Consider the following 14106-nt stretch of genomic DNA (forward strand, 5'->3'; position numbering starts at 1 on the left):
TGTTTGTTGGTGTAGTTAGACACCACAAATTAGACATGGTAAATATGTTTGGTTTTATTCGTGTTCAGGAGAGACAAAGTACAATGTCGACACTATAGATTTACACACTACTATTCAGATTCAGTGATGCTTTAATGTAGTTCATTGTTTAACAGAACACCATTTCTCTCTCTTACACACACACACACACACACACACACACACACACACACACACACACACACACACACACACACACACACACACACTCTCTCTTGATTTCAGATGGTTCAGATGTCTGTCACCGGCAAATGATTCTCAGTTCTTGTCTTATATCTTCACACACATTCTTGCCAGACATTTCTGCTTCAGATCTGAGAGAGAAAGAGATTGTGATTGTATAAGTAAAGAAATTACTTCAACATGAACTCAAAATTGACCTGGTTGTACAGTGCAAGATTAATCAGAGCATGATATTCCAGTAAAAATATGTTTGTTTTTGTAATCTTTCATTAAGATGTAAGACAGCTTTCTTGACGTCCCCATGGAATGGCTTCTTTTAATAATCCATTAAATTCCTGTTCAAGTCCTATCTCATTGAATAACTTTACATTATGGAAGTAAAATAGTGGTTTGAATGCTGCTTAATTAATGCAGACTTAAAAAAATAACTTTTAACAACCTGATTCATACAATAATTCCATGCACAACCGGTGGATTGAACCAAGAACCCTTCTAACATTTTTTATTTTCCGACAATTGATTTCACTTGGATTTATGTCATAATATACAAGAAATGATCTGTCACTACTTCGGTTACATTGTGACTTTTTAACAAAGCCAATAAAAATGAGACCCTGCTGGATATACTGAAATTTAATGGTAACAATTTAACAGTAATTTCATTTAATTGTAACATGTACAAGACTCCTTTTGGAATTTCTATCATGATTCAGAACCACCAATCATAGTGCATTTTTATTGAACAAGGTACACTCAAGGCCACTTTATTATGTACACCTTGCTAGCACCAGGTTGGACCCCCTTTTCCCCTCAGAACTTCTTTAAAGCATAGATTCCACGAAGTGCTGGACACATTCCTCAGAGATTTTGGTCCATATTGACATGATAGCATCACACAGTTGCTGCAGATTTGTCGGCTGCACATCCACGATGAGAATCTCCCGTTCCACCACATCCAAAAGCTGCTCTATTGAATTGAGATCTGGTGACTGTGGAGGCCATTTGAGTATAGTGAACTCATTGTCATCTTCAAGAAGCTAGTTTGAGATGATTTGACATTTTGCGTTATCCAGCTGGAAGTAGCCATCAGAAGATGGGTACACTGTCTTAAAGGAATGGACATGGTCAGCAACAATACTCAGGTTGTGGCGTTTAAACAATGCTCTACTAATGGGGTAGTAAGGGGTAGTATGCTTATCACCCACACCATTACACTACCAGCACCAGCCTGAACCATTGGTACAAGGCAGGATGGATCCAGGCTTTCATGTTGTTTATACCAAATTCTGACCCTAACATCTGAATGTTGCAGCAGAAATTGAGACTCATCAGACAAGGTAACGCTTTTCCAATTTTCTATTGACATGTTGTGCGTTCAGATATGCTTTTTTGCAGACCTCGTTTGTAACGAGTTACTGTTGCCATTCTCCTCTGACCTCTGACAAGACAATTTTCAACCACAGAACTGCTACTCACTGGATATTTTCACTTTTTCTGGCCATTCTTTGAAAACCCTGGAGATGGCAGTGTGAGAAAATCCCAGTAGATCAGCAGTTTCTGAAATACTCCGACCAGCCCGTCTGGCACCAGCAGCCATGCCACATTCAAAGTCACTTAAATCACCTTTCCTCCACATTCTGATGCTCAGTTTCGTCTTCAGCAGATCGTCTTGACCATGGCGGCATCCAAAAACTGAAAAATACTGCCTTCGGAGGATGCATTCTAAGGTAGTAAGGCAACAAGGCACGTCAGAATTTTCACTTCCTGTCTCCTGAGATACCTTCATCTGATTGATTTTTGAAGGCAGCATAGATGTATCCTTCGCTGCCTTTGATATCCCACAATCCTGTGCTTTCCATTCTGTGACAGTTTAGCTAGAAAAATAAATATGGCATCTGAAAGTTGCGCTTGCTGTTAATTTGTGTGTAAATGTATATTTTTGACCAATGTTTTCCACTTCTGATGTTATTCTAGTGAGAAATTACTATCATAGTAATTAAATATACACTTAGTTATCACCAAATCTCACTCTGTTTTGCTGTTTAAACCGTTATGCTGCCTGCAAAGTCATTGCCTAATAGGGAAGTTTTCAGATGCAGCCCATGTCTACAGGCATAAATGCATTCACACAAATGAGTTGCTGATTCGATATTTGCATTAAAGAGCAGTTGAACAGGTGTACCTAATAAAGTGGCCGGTGAGTGTACAGTAGTTTCCAATAGGATTATTGAGATTCTCAGTGGGATAGAATGTCCTGTATGACATTAAAATTAACATAATTTACTATCTAAAGAAACACTTCCTGTGTAAGTCCCTTTAACTGTCCAGTAGGTAAACGTTATTTCAATACAATACAAGATATGATAGTGAATATCTAATATGGAAAAAAATCCAGTTCACCCAGTAGGACACTTTATTCTTATTTGATCCAATTAGGATCTTTCAGGATTGATTCCAAACTCTGTATATTCCTGTAGGATTTGCCCTTAGGTGACTGGTGTAGTATCTGTGCATTTCTGCTTTATCAGCTCATGTCTGACATCAGATGGTAGGTACACAAGGAGCTGTATGTGTATGTGGCCTCAAATGCCATGAGATTATTCAGCGACTAAGCAGTTTCGCTGCTGGAGACACTACAATCAAGCCAGCCTGCAGCCTATTTCATCTTATGCTATCTTTGTCCTGCAAAATACTCTTCACCATCAAGACTGACCTTAGACATCATTAGTCCAGTAGGAAGAGTGTGTTTTAAGGGATCACACACACACACACACACACACACACACACACACACACACACACACACACACACACACACACACTTTAATGAGTTCAGATCCACATGCAGGTATCATCTACTACATATTCTTTAATGAGATCGTCAGTGACCTGTGTGTGTGCGTGCATGCGTGCGTGCGTGCGTGCGTGTGTGAGAGAAAGATAATCAGATCTTAGTCATTCACTCATCAAGGATAAAGACTTGTGTATCTTTGCTCACACACAGATTTAACCACAGACAGCCATAGCTTTAAATAATTCAATTCACTGTAACACACAAATAAAGATATGATAATGGTGACGATTTTAATGGACTTTCAGTGAAGGTGTGATGACATTTTTTGTATGATAATGTTATATATTTATATATTTTTTATTATATGATATCATGTTGTGATTTGATCTCTGTTAGGGTTCGATTTGTTGATGTTGTGTAACTCACTTTTGGAAAAAGTGACTCTCCTCATCCGACTGCAAACCTCTGCTGTATGTCTCTCGTACCAGCGATGGCTGTCCACACAGTATCTGTAGAGCACAAACACAAACAAAACATTGACCTTGTTTATACAATTAATAATATTGAGGATACACAGTAAAAAACGCAGTGTCAAATTAACACTTAAAGTGTTAATTTTAACACTACTCCGGATCATATATGGTCCCAATCTATCTAGAGTAAAAAGTACACCGTTTGTAGTGTTGAATTTACAGTGTTAATATAGCACCTTACAGTGTAGAAAAATTACACTTCGAGTGTAAAGTGTTACACTTAAATTGTTGTTTAAGTTTTACACTTGGGGTTTTTAACACCCCTGGTGTTGATTTAATTCCATTGGATTTACACTATTGGATTACACTATAAGTGTTATTTATAAGTATTCTGTTCAGTGCAAAAACTATTTACACTATTATATAGTGTTAATGTACAAGATAAAATCAAGAGTCTTCAGACAGATGTATAAATCCAAAGTTTATTTAACAAATAGGCAAAGTGGCTCCTTTATAACATATGCCAGATGTGTAAAGGTCAAATTATCACATTCATGAGGAGTTGCAAGAAAAAAAAAGTCAAGAAAAAACATAAAATCATGTTAATTTGCCTAGACATGAAGAAATATGACAGGTAGATTTGAACAAGATTGCAGAAAACTACTTGTCAACAGTTGTGTAGCATCCATGTATGCAGTTCCTCTTTGTCCCATTCAGCGAACAGGAAGTAGTATTTGAGTTTATTGCCATATCAGCATCACCGGCCGCGAGCAGGTATGCTGTGTGGTCTCTTCAATGCAGTCAAGGTGGTCTTGTATGCTGGTCCCTGCCAAAGACAAAAATAACACTCAAAGTCAGCTCTCCAATTGGCCGTCTTTATATTCGTTTTCCACAATACAATCAACACAAATGGCAATATTTTGAGGCAGACAATAGGCAGTGTGACAGAAATGTCCAAATGTACCTTTTTGGAGACGACAAGGTGTTGTTCAGCTTGATATGAGGACATCTTTCCAGGTCTCTTGCAGGAGACGAATTGATGCAAGATCGCTGCCCCATTCTAAATAACACGTGACAACTTCAGCAAAATGCATTCATGCATGAACGTGTATAGATAATCTTATTCTGAACTATAGTCTAACCTGAATCATCATTTTCATCATCTTGCACAGCAGATTCTGCAGTCAATCAGGTCCTTGAAGGTCTTGGGAGAAGCCTTTCCAGGAACTTAGCGGAGGTCTTCTAACCAAAAATCAAAACAAAAACAATCAAACAGTTACATAGCATAATGACAACCATCTCTCTCAGGAACAATTCGGTTCAGATGATTGTGTAGTCACAGAGTATTACCGTTCACACCTGGCATTAACATTCATCTTGCACAAGCGAACAACTCGAAGTACAGGTGTAAACGCACCCAAGACGCATTGAGATTCGATTGTTCTGATGAGGTCTAGGCCACATTTTTTTATTAAAGGGATAGTTCACCCAAAAATTTTAATTCAGTAATTTACTGACCCTCATGTCGTACCAAACCCGCAAGACTTTCTTTAGTCTTTGAAACACAAATGAAGATATTTTTGATGAAATCTGACAGCTTTCTTTCCCTCCATTGACAGCTACACAACTACCACTTTGACGGTTCAAAAAGTTAACAAAGAGATCTTAAAACTAATCCATGAACCAAGCAGTTTAGTCCAAATTTTCTTTTTCTTCTGTTTATGTTGGTTGATTCATGTTTATATGTGAATAAAAGTCTAAATTCAATCTATTCATCACAAAGCGATCAAGTCTCTTCAGAAAATTTGGACTAAATGGCTCAATTCATATGGGTTCGTTTTATGATCTCTTTATGAACTTTTTGAAGTGTCAAAGTGGTAGTTGCGTGCAGTATTCTTGATATATTTATTTGAGTTTCGAAGATGAACAAAAGTCTTTTCGGGTTTGGAATGACATGAGGGTGAGAAATTACAACAATTTTACACTTGTGTGTCAACTAACCCTTTAACTTTTTGCAGTTTAATATCTTGAATTAACACAATGACATAGTGATTGATGTGTCATCATGAATTATGACAATCAAGATACATCAATCACCCAAGACACATGTACATTTCAGGTCTGAACAAAGGCATTGTGTGGTTGCCCAGTTAGGTTTAAATGTTTCATGTTAATTCGTCATGTATTAAAATTTGTACTGCACATAGAATAAAATATAATGACACTCACGATTCTGGATTCATCTTCAGCATTTTGTTGCTTTCGTCTTCATTTCTGTTGCTTGGTTTCTGTAGCAATCTCATGAGAGGAGCTTCCTTCACTTGACACTGGAGGGTTCTGGGCCAAATCTATTGAAAAAGGATTTGAAAAAAATATGTCAGTTGATGCTAATATTTCCAAAATTCAGTAATGCAATACAATTTAAATTGGGGCTGTAAATAAGGTAAAAATAATTGTGATTATTGTGATTACCCTTAATTTCGATTATGCTGAGAGATGTCTATAAAGCATGGGTGTAAAATTATTTATATTCAAAATGTGCATTTAATCTGATTATTGAATACATTTATATAAGTTAAATGAGTAATAAGGCATCTTAAATTTAACTTGATTTTAATACGCATTTAGAATTTATTTTACCCATAATTTATTAATGGTATTTATAATGTGAACAGAACATACAGATTCATAATAATAAAATGCAGACAGATAAATAGTTAGGACATAATTTATCCCAAAATAACATGCAGTATGAATTGATAAAGACTGATTTCAAGCTAAAGTACCTGTATGCTCTGCCAGTGCATACGCAAATGTTACCTGTAAACTGAATTGGAAGACAGATGGATTTACAGATTAGCTTTAATGCACTTTCACAATGTTTGAAAAAAAAAAAAAAAAAAAACTTGATGGGAAGTTCGTATGTTTGTGTCTTGACGGCGCAGATATGACGACATGATATTCAGTGATAAGAACAAACATACAGATATGTAATTCTCACTTAAACATAGGGCGAATAAAACGTTTTTATACGCTCCCTCACCTCAGTCTACAAAAAGTGCATTTGTTGTTTGCACTGCGCGCTAATTTACAAGATACTTAAACGAGCTGTTAATAATGCGCATGCGTCACAAAAACGGAACCGTTAACGCGTTCATGTATAACACAGCCACTTTTATACAAAACGAATATAAACTTACCATTTGAAGAATTCTCTCATCTGCGCAGAAAAAAGAGGCCCAAATGCTGCTGCTGTTTCAGACCTCCTCATCAACTTTACTGCCAGGCTTGTCGTAAGACCGGTTGAGGCCTCGGCGCGACTGAGGGCGGGAAGGCTTTCTGTCAACAAACCAAAATGAAATGAGCTAAAAATATATTTGTAATACAAATATAATTTATAATACAAACGTATTTTAAACGTTAAATCACCTTCATCCAGGAAATCAAATCGTCATGAGAAACCTTCACATCATTCTGTAACGTTACATCTCTGCATCTCATGAACTTGACGAGCTTCCTTAATCCTGACAAAAACGCGCAGTTTATCATTTCTAAATGTGTTCACCACCATATTTTACCAAAAATGTTAACAAGTGTATTTACTTTTTTATTTTAGAAAGAAAAAAGCAATTCAACCTACCGTCTCGCTCGCATGAAGATAAAATGGCGTCGTCGTCTTTCGAGACAGCAGTCATCGAGGGGCGGAGTCAATACAATTCGGCGCTTTTTTTTTTTGCACTTTCAGTGTAAAAATAAAATTACACTTGTAACTACACTGAAGAGGAGTGTTTTTTAACATTGTTGATTGTTAATTTAACTCTTTGGGAATTAATAACTTTTAACACTGCAATTTTTACACTGCCGATTTTACTGTGTACATGCCAAATTTATGTCTTTCTCCCTGATACTATTGATTTTATAACCAAAACTGTGACATGGATTCCAAAAGTCTGAGATCACTAATGCTGTCAGTACTTTCACTTCTGTTTTGCAGTTTTCTAAGATAATCTGAAAAATTCACATTAATTTTAGAATGTCTTAGTACTGTATATTGTTTGTCCCTTTTGTCTTAATGACTTTATGAAAGCAAAGAAACATGACCTTTTGTACAATGGAGGTCACATGGTCAGTGTCAGTAATTTGCCTATTTAATTGACTTAGAAATTGTGTAGAATCTTCTAAATCTATTATTTACTGTAAAAAAATTCAAATCTTAAATATTTGTTTATTTACGCACTTTGATTCCCAGACTGTCAATATGACTTCAGACTTTTGGACCCCATTGAATATGTATATGTAACTTGTAAGTGTTTTGTAAGATGCATCTCTGTTTTTTATGCCCGTTTTAGGACTAGTTGTGAATAGTTGAGTTGTTGTGCAGAGCTGTACCTCTGTAACTCTACTGCTCTGTGGTTGAATCCTCTGCACACACACTGAGAGTAAAACTTGCACAGCTCAAACACACATGGCTGGAGCTTCACTGAGCTGATAGTCGCCCTGCCCCAGATCGGCTCCTCTTCAAGGGTCTCTTTCAGGTCCTCTTTTTCACTTCCTTGATGAAGTAGCTCCATTCTCCATGGGCATCCTGTCAAAGAAAAACAATCCATGAAATAAGAATAATGGACAAGAATAATATGTCTGCTATCCAAACATTTTTAACATCGAGACCATTTAGCTCAACCAATGGCATGAGTTTGGGGACGGTCTGTTTTATCGACAAATGGAAGGGGAAACTACTCTCATTGACTTGTCTTTCATCCAATCCATATAGTGTAGCCTCTGAATTTGATTACAACGATATCGTTTCTCTGTGCCGTTATCGTTATAGCTGCGGTGTGAACTCTGCTATTCTGTAATATTAAGAACAATTTTAGAATGATATCTTTATTGTTATCTTTATACTTATCGTCCTTGGCTTGGTGTGAACGGGTCAACATATTTGATCCTGCCTGGAACAACATTCCTGTCCGAAAACGTAATGCTAACCATATCCCTACCCCTAAACCTTACCCTACACATAAGTTATCGCTAAAATCAAAGGGAAATGATCGGTGAGTAACACTGATATAGATGCACCTAATCCTGGTTGTAAGCCAATTTGACATAAATTGTAAACTTACATTAGCTTCTGGTGCCATCTAGTGGTCATATCTATTTTAATTAGCTGGAATAAATGTCCACTCAAGGGTAGATGAGGGCTCATGTGTCTCCCACTCTGAATGAGGACACCTGTATTGAGAGCTGTTGACATGGACAACAGGTAAGTAGTTCAGCTGTCTATGATTCATCTCTCTCTCTCTCTCTCTCTCTCTCTCTCTCTCTCTCTCTCTCTCTCTCTCTCTCTCTCTCTCATATGCTGTGGTGGCCACTGTGTGTTGACGCGATGAGACAGACTTAAGTGTGTATATTGATTTTTAATGTGCTTTTAACCTTTCCTGACCCAGCCAAATCAAAACAATCTCCAGGGAAAATAATGGACCGTTGCTATGGATACTATCAGTGACTCCTGTCTGACTCCATTCAAATCAAATCATTGTCATGGCAACAATAAAATTAACCCTGCCCGTCTGTGCCAAGGCTCCACTGTGTCGCTGTTGCCGCTTTATAAAAGGTCAAACTTGTCAGATTCCATTGTGTGTGTGTGTGTGTGTGTGTGTGTGTGTGTGTGTGTGTGTGTGTGTGTGGTGAGGAAGGGTCTTGCCTGGTTTTTCTGTATGCGATACTTTAGTAAGCTGCTGGATGCTTGTCATGGTTGTTTGTCTCTGAGTTGGCAGTGAAATTGTTGCGGTCACCATGGTAGCGATGGTCTGTGAGGTTGCCGTGGTAACAGTCGTGCGTGGGGATTTTGTTGGCTGTGTTGTCTTGGTATCAGCTTTTGGCTGGGTTGTCACAGCAGTTGTGAGATGGCTAGTGGATGTGTTTGTCATAGAAACAGTAGCAGTGGTCGTCACAGTGACAGTAGTGGGAGGGGATACTGATGAGCTAATAAGGGGTGATGATGTCATTGTAGCGCTAGTGGTTGGCAAGACGGTTTCGGATTCGTCGCTGGTTGATACTGTGGAAATAGTGGAAGAACCAAGCAGTTAATTAACCGGTTTAACAGTGTATTAACAGTTTAAACTAACAGTTTATCAATTCTGGGAAGAATATTTTATGGTTGAAAAATAATAACCTAAAAATAACCATTAGGGAATGTTCTGTGTAAGTTATTTTAGATTCTTTTAAAATAACCTCCCAGCAAGATTCTGGGAACCTTATTTTATGTTTGCAAAAAATAAAACCTAATAAGAACATTCCTAAAATGTAATTTTTTGGTTCTCAAAAAAAAAGAACCAAACGGGAACCAAATACTAACGTTAGGGGAACATTCTGTGTTTGCTAAGAAGGCAATCCAATGTAATTTAAAAAAAAATCTCCTTTTGTGGCCCATAAATGAAAGAGGGGTATACAGCATTAGAACACCACCAGGTTGAGTACATTATGACTTAATTGTCATTTTAGTGGGAACTATCACTTTACCCTTTAAATCTGCAGATTAAACTCCTAAATGGTCAAGATACCTCTGCTCCTGTAGGAATCTGTACTGGCTTTAGGCCACAGCACCAGGTCACTGTTGTTTGGAAGGTCATGCCACACTACTGTAACGGCAAGACTGGTCACTATATATTCGCATTCTCATTACATGTTCATATATCATTTCATACAGAAAAGGATAATACAGCATATAGCATCATAGCTGACAACAGACACTCTCAGAACTCACTTACCAAAGGGCAGCAGTGGAAATGTCATATTACCTACAGGGGGGAAAAATCATAGTATTTGACCAGCACGTTTCCAATTTATTAAATTGTTGGAGTGATAAATATCATAAAGTATAAAATATAAATATATAGAGAGTGTGTGTGTGTGTGTGTGTGTGTGTGTGTGTGTGTGTGTGTGTGTGTGTGTGTGTGTGTGTGTGTGTGTGTGTGTGTGTGTGTACCTCTGGGTATTTCCTCTGTGATGGTCTGATTAAACAGAGGTGTGACTGAGCCCATATCCCACATCTGAGACAAATCACTGTCTGAACACATGCCCTTACTTTAGTTTCAGTTTTTTTTTTGTACATAAACATGTTGTAACTAACATATTTTGACAATACAAAAAGTATATTACAAATGAAAGGTAGGTGAGAACAGGAATAATTGTCAGTAATAGATGTATGCAGAGTGCATTCATTTAAAAGTACGTGAATAAGTGAGTTAAGTGCAATGTGCAATTTTTGGTGTAATAAAATAATAATAATATCATGCATTATTTTAAAGAGTTAATTCTTCTTCTTTTGGATTGCTCTTGTCTTTATGCTTTTGTGAAAGAAAGTCGTGGTTTTGACAGGACATGAGGGTAATAAATGCTAACAGAATTTTCATTTTTGGGTGAACTATCACTTTAAGAAAATTACTTTTTGCAGTATACCGTACTATTAAAAGACGCATGATGTGACATTTAGAATAACTTCTTACAAATCACTTCATGCTAGAACTCACCTGTCTTTCCAGCCATGACACAGATATAGATGCAATCAGAGCTGTTCTTCTGACTTACTGGAATAATGATAATAGCACACACACACACACACACACACACACACACACGTTGGGTTTACATGTTTATTGGGGACTTTCCATTGACATTGTACAAACTCTGTATATTCTATCCCCTAAACGTACCCATCACTTTCTGCATATTTAGGTACATTTTCAAAAAACATAATTTAGTATGATTTATAAGCTTTATAATGATATATAATGTTACATTTTGTCCCCACAACGGGTTTACCAAGACCACACAGACACACATAAAGACAAAATGACAGTATGGCATATTATGTGAGAAGGACCAGTGCTACAACATTATAGTACATTAATACTGAGGCAAACAGAGCTTCCATATGATATTATATCCAGGAATGTGTAGGTGATTATAGTTGGTGCTTTACCTGAAAGTATAGAGTTGGACTTAAATAGTTCTTGCAGGTAACTGGTGGAGTTTCCCATCACATCCAATAGAATAGCTGTGAAATCTGGAAAACACAAACGTGATTTAGAAATATATCATCATTATTATCATAAGATTAGCAATCAAGGTCGACTGAAGGAGGGTTTTCACCTGTGAGGTCATTGGTCCTGTTTGTCAGACAGTAACAGTATCTCAAGGAAAATAAACTGCTCTCAATGTCCTGAAAGTTTGAGACTACACACACACCCACACACGTGTACATGATGCACAGATACATGCTTGCAAACACGCAGAATTACATCATATTTGTGTCATATTGGTGCTGTAGTTACAGTGTTATTTGGATAAGGGTAGTTACTATTGTAGACCAGCAGCGTGAGCTTGTGGAGAGAGAGGGAACTGTGTGACGTCACACTGAGTAAAGAGAAAAGATGCTGTGAACCTGAAAACACACATGCATAAAAACAACATTTTGAGATGTGTGCGTGCATTTGCATCTATATATGCGTGTTTCAACAATAAGCACTTTTAGAAACTCTCTTCACACAGTAGTTTATTTGTCTACTACTAACAGTGTTCAACAATATATACATGCATGCATCACAGGAGAATGCTGTCATTTTTATCATTTTGTTTTTCTGAAACATCATGACATTTTAACCACATCTCAGATGTTGTATTGCGTTTATGTGCTGTAAAACGTTTTTGGAATAAAATTACATAAAATGACAATAAAAAAAGTACAATTAAATACAAATAAAAAATAAATACAAAAATAAATGATATAATACTATAACATATTTAAAAAATAATATATAAAATAATTAAATAATATATAAAACTATAAATAATTTCCCCAAAAATAAATATTGAAATTAATCATTCTTTGTTTAGATTAGTATAGTTTCTAACGTGTAATAATATTTTCATAATTAATTTTCATAATGTAAAATTAAATGTCTGGTTCTGAGACAAAGGTCAAACAATAAAAAGGTGTGATGTAAAGTTTCCAAACGGTTTGTACCCTTCATATATAACATACCCCTGGGACATATGGTGCCCGTAGCCAAAGAAACATCATATGTGTGTGTATATATTGTAATACCTGGTTGTGAAGAATTGATGAGTGTGTTGACGAGTCCAGTAAGATCTATAGAGGCAGGGTCAATGTCCTCTGCTGGGATCTCTGGGTAAATGAAGATTATACTTATTTATACCTCACGAAACATTCCAGCTATCGATCTGCAAAACCATTATTTAATGCTCTGTAAATTACTCCTAAATCACACACACAGAAGCCTGTAGGCCTACACATGAACCTCATTACCAGGTTTCACCACCACATTTATCATTTCACATTGACCTAATCATTAGGACTAAATGCCTGAGAAAGTAAAAGCATTTTTAACATTCAGTATATGCAATGATTCATAAACACTTAAAAGCCTTCTGTATGGCTTTTAAATGTGTATCTGTACGTTAAGAGCTCTGTCCCGGTCATGTGATTGTCTCTGATAGGTGCTTGTTCTCCATGAAAAAGTCTCTGATTGGTTACCTGTGGACACCAGGAGCTCTCGTTTTTCTGTTTGCATCAACTGGCTTTGTCTTGAAAAAACTGAAAATGGCATATTGTTTACCTCTTGACTAGCAGATAAATGAATGCAAAGTTTGTATCTTTATTTGATTTCTATATTTACCAACCTTGTGCATAAATAAGGAACAGAGTGACTATGACAGCGCAGATTCTGATGCTGATCCAATGTTTTAGTTTGAGATTAGCCATCTCTGCAAAGCAAACACATTTATTAAAAACACAAAAACAATTAACAACATTCCAAAGATTTCATACTAATATGTACCTGTTTGTACCTTAAGAAATGACATATAGCTAGTCAACAAAAGTGTTTACATATTAATGAGAACATTTTATGCAGTGAGCTTTCAACAGCTAAGTTGAGACTGTGCTGCCATCAACAACTTGTGAGTAATGCTATCTGAACACCATTTTTTTAACCGCATAGCATAACTGCTTTTTAACTGTTTGTTAAAAAGAAAAAATCGAAATCAAGCCAATCAAATCAGTTATTTACTGATTTTTAACTATTAACTGTTGACATTGTTTAGTTTAAATAAAATTAAAAATAAATAATAACTGAAAAGCATGAGGTATATATAGGCTACACGTACTTTTTTTTTTTTTTTTTTAATTGACCAAATTTAAATTAGTCAATACATCATTAATCCTTCTTCCAAAACGTGTTTTTGTTTTACCCTGATTTATATTTGAGATCTGGCTGACAGGATGGTTTTCGCGGGAAATTGCATACGTCACTCGCCCCGTGTGTGTCTCGTCATATCCGACATGGAGCACCTAATCCTCAAACCTCGGGGAATTATCACCAGTTAAAAACAAAAACAAAACAGAGGAGAGTCTGCTGGCAAAAAGAGAACGCAACAGAGCTTGTAAACAAAAAAAGAGAAACAACACTGTCTTGGCTTTAAGGCGCAGAAATTGTGATTTTATTACTCAACAGGTGAGTAAGGTATTTTATTGTAACGATAGATAGAGTTCATTGTAAAGCATTAGCCTATCTATTGTGAAGGGTCATATTCATC

At 36.5% G+C, this 14106-nt stretch overlaps 1 protein-coding gene and 1 long non-coding RNA gene across 12 annotated transcripts; both read right to left on the reverse strand.

Moving 5' to 3' along the window:
• Positions 1-221: 221 nt before the first annotated feature.
• On the reverse strand, positions 222-13789 carry hhla1 (HHLA1 neighbor of OC90). Of its 4 annotated transcripts, none has more exons than XM_079613607.1 (15): positions 13762-13789; positions 13192-13275; positions 13046-13105; positions 12596-12676; positions 11849-11932; positions 11641-11724; positions 11471-11554; positions 11019-11075; positions 10475-10555; positions 10257-10286; positions 10050-10127; positions 9191-9544; positions 7879-8074; positions 3443-3525; positions 222-353 (listed from the first exon to the last, which is right to left on the reverse strand). In XM_079613607.1, the coding sequence occupies exons 2-15, from the start codon at positions 13271-13273 to the stop codon at positions 310-312; spliced, it is 1398 nt and encodes a 465-aa protein (XP_079469733.1). In that variant the 5' UTR covers positions 13274-13275; positions 13762-13789; the 3' UTR covers positions 222-309. The 4 variants fall into 4 exon arrangements, with proteins under 4 accessions (XP_079469733.1, XP_079469732.1, XP_079469731.1 ...); XM_079613606.1 differs by lacking the exon at positions 13762-13789 and adding an exon at positions 13350-13483 and having other exon boundaries at positions 10050-10124; XM_079613605.1 differs by lacking the exon at positions 13762-13789 and adding an exon at positions 13350-13483.
• Positions 3958-7346, reverse strand: LOC306999125. Of its 8 annotated transcripts, XR_013797736.1 has the most exons (9): positions 7130-7240; positions 6919-7013; positions 6690-6828; positions 6276-6316; positions 5962-5989; positions 5719-5837; positions 4632-4731; positions 4454-4549; positions 3958-4315 (listed from the first exon to the last, which is right to left on the reverse strand). It is a non-coding gene; the product is annotated as an uncharacterized lncRNA (long non-coding RNA). The 8 variants fall into 8 exon arrangements; XR_013797733.1 differs by having other exon boundaries at positions 5962-6316; positions 7130-7345; XR_013797735.1 differs by having other exon boundaries at positions 5719-5989; positions 7130-7339.
• Positions 13790-14106: the final 317 nt, after the last annotated feature.

This window comes from Phoxinus phoxinus (assembly GCF_949152265.1).
Source record: "Phoxinus phoxinus genome assembly, chromosome: 5".
NCBI lineage: Eukaryota > Metazoa > Chordata > Actinopteri > Cypriniformes > Leuciscidae > Phoxinus > Phoxinus phoxinus.

Bases quoted from the DNA above. Each gene is read 5' to 3' on its own strand.
- hhla1 (XM_079613605.1), bottom strand. From the start codon at position 13,374: ATGTCATTTCTTAAGGTACAAACAG. The intron at 11,555-11,640 runs GTGAAAACCCTC...TGTGTTTTCCAG, and splicing joins CAGGACCAATGACCTCACAG to ATTTCACAGCTATTCTATTG. The intron at 10,128-10,256 runs GTAAGTGAGTTC...TTGCCGTTACAG, and splicing joins ATTTCCACTGCTGCCCTTTG to TAGTGTGGCATGACCTTCCA.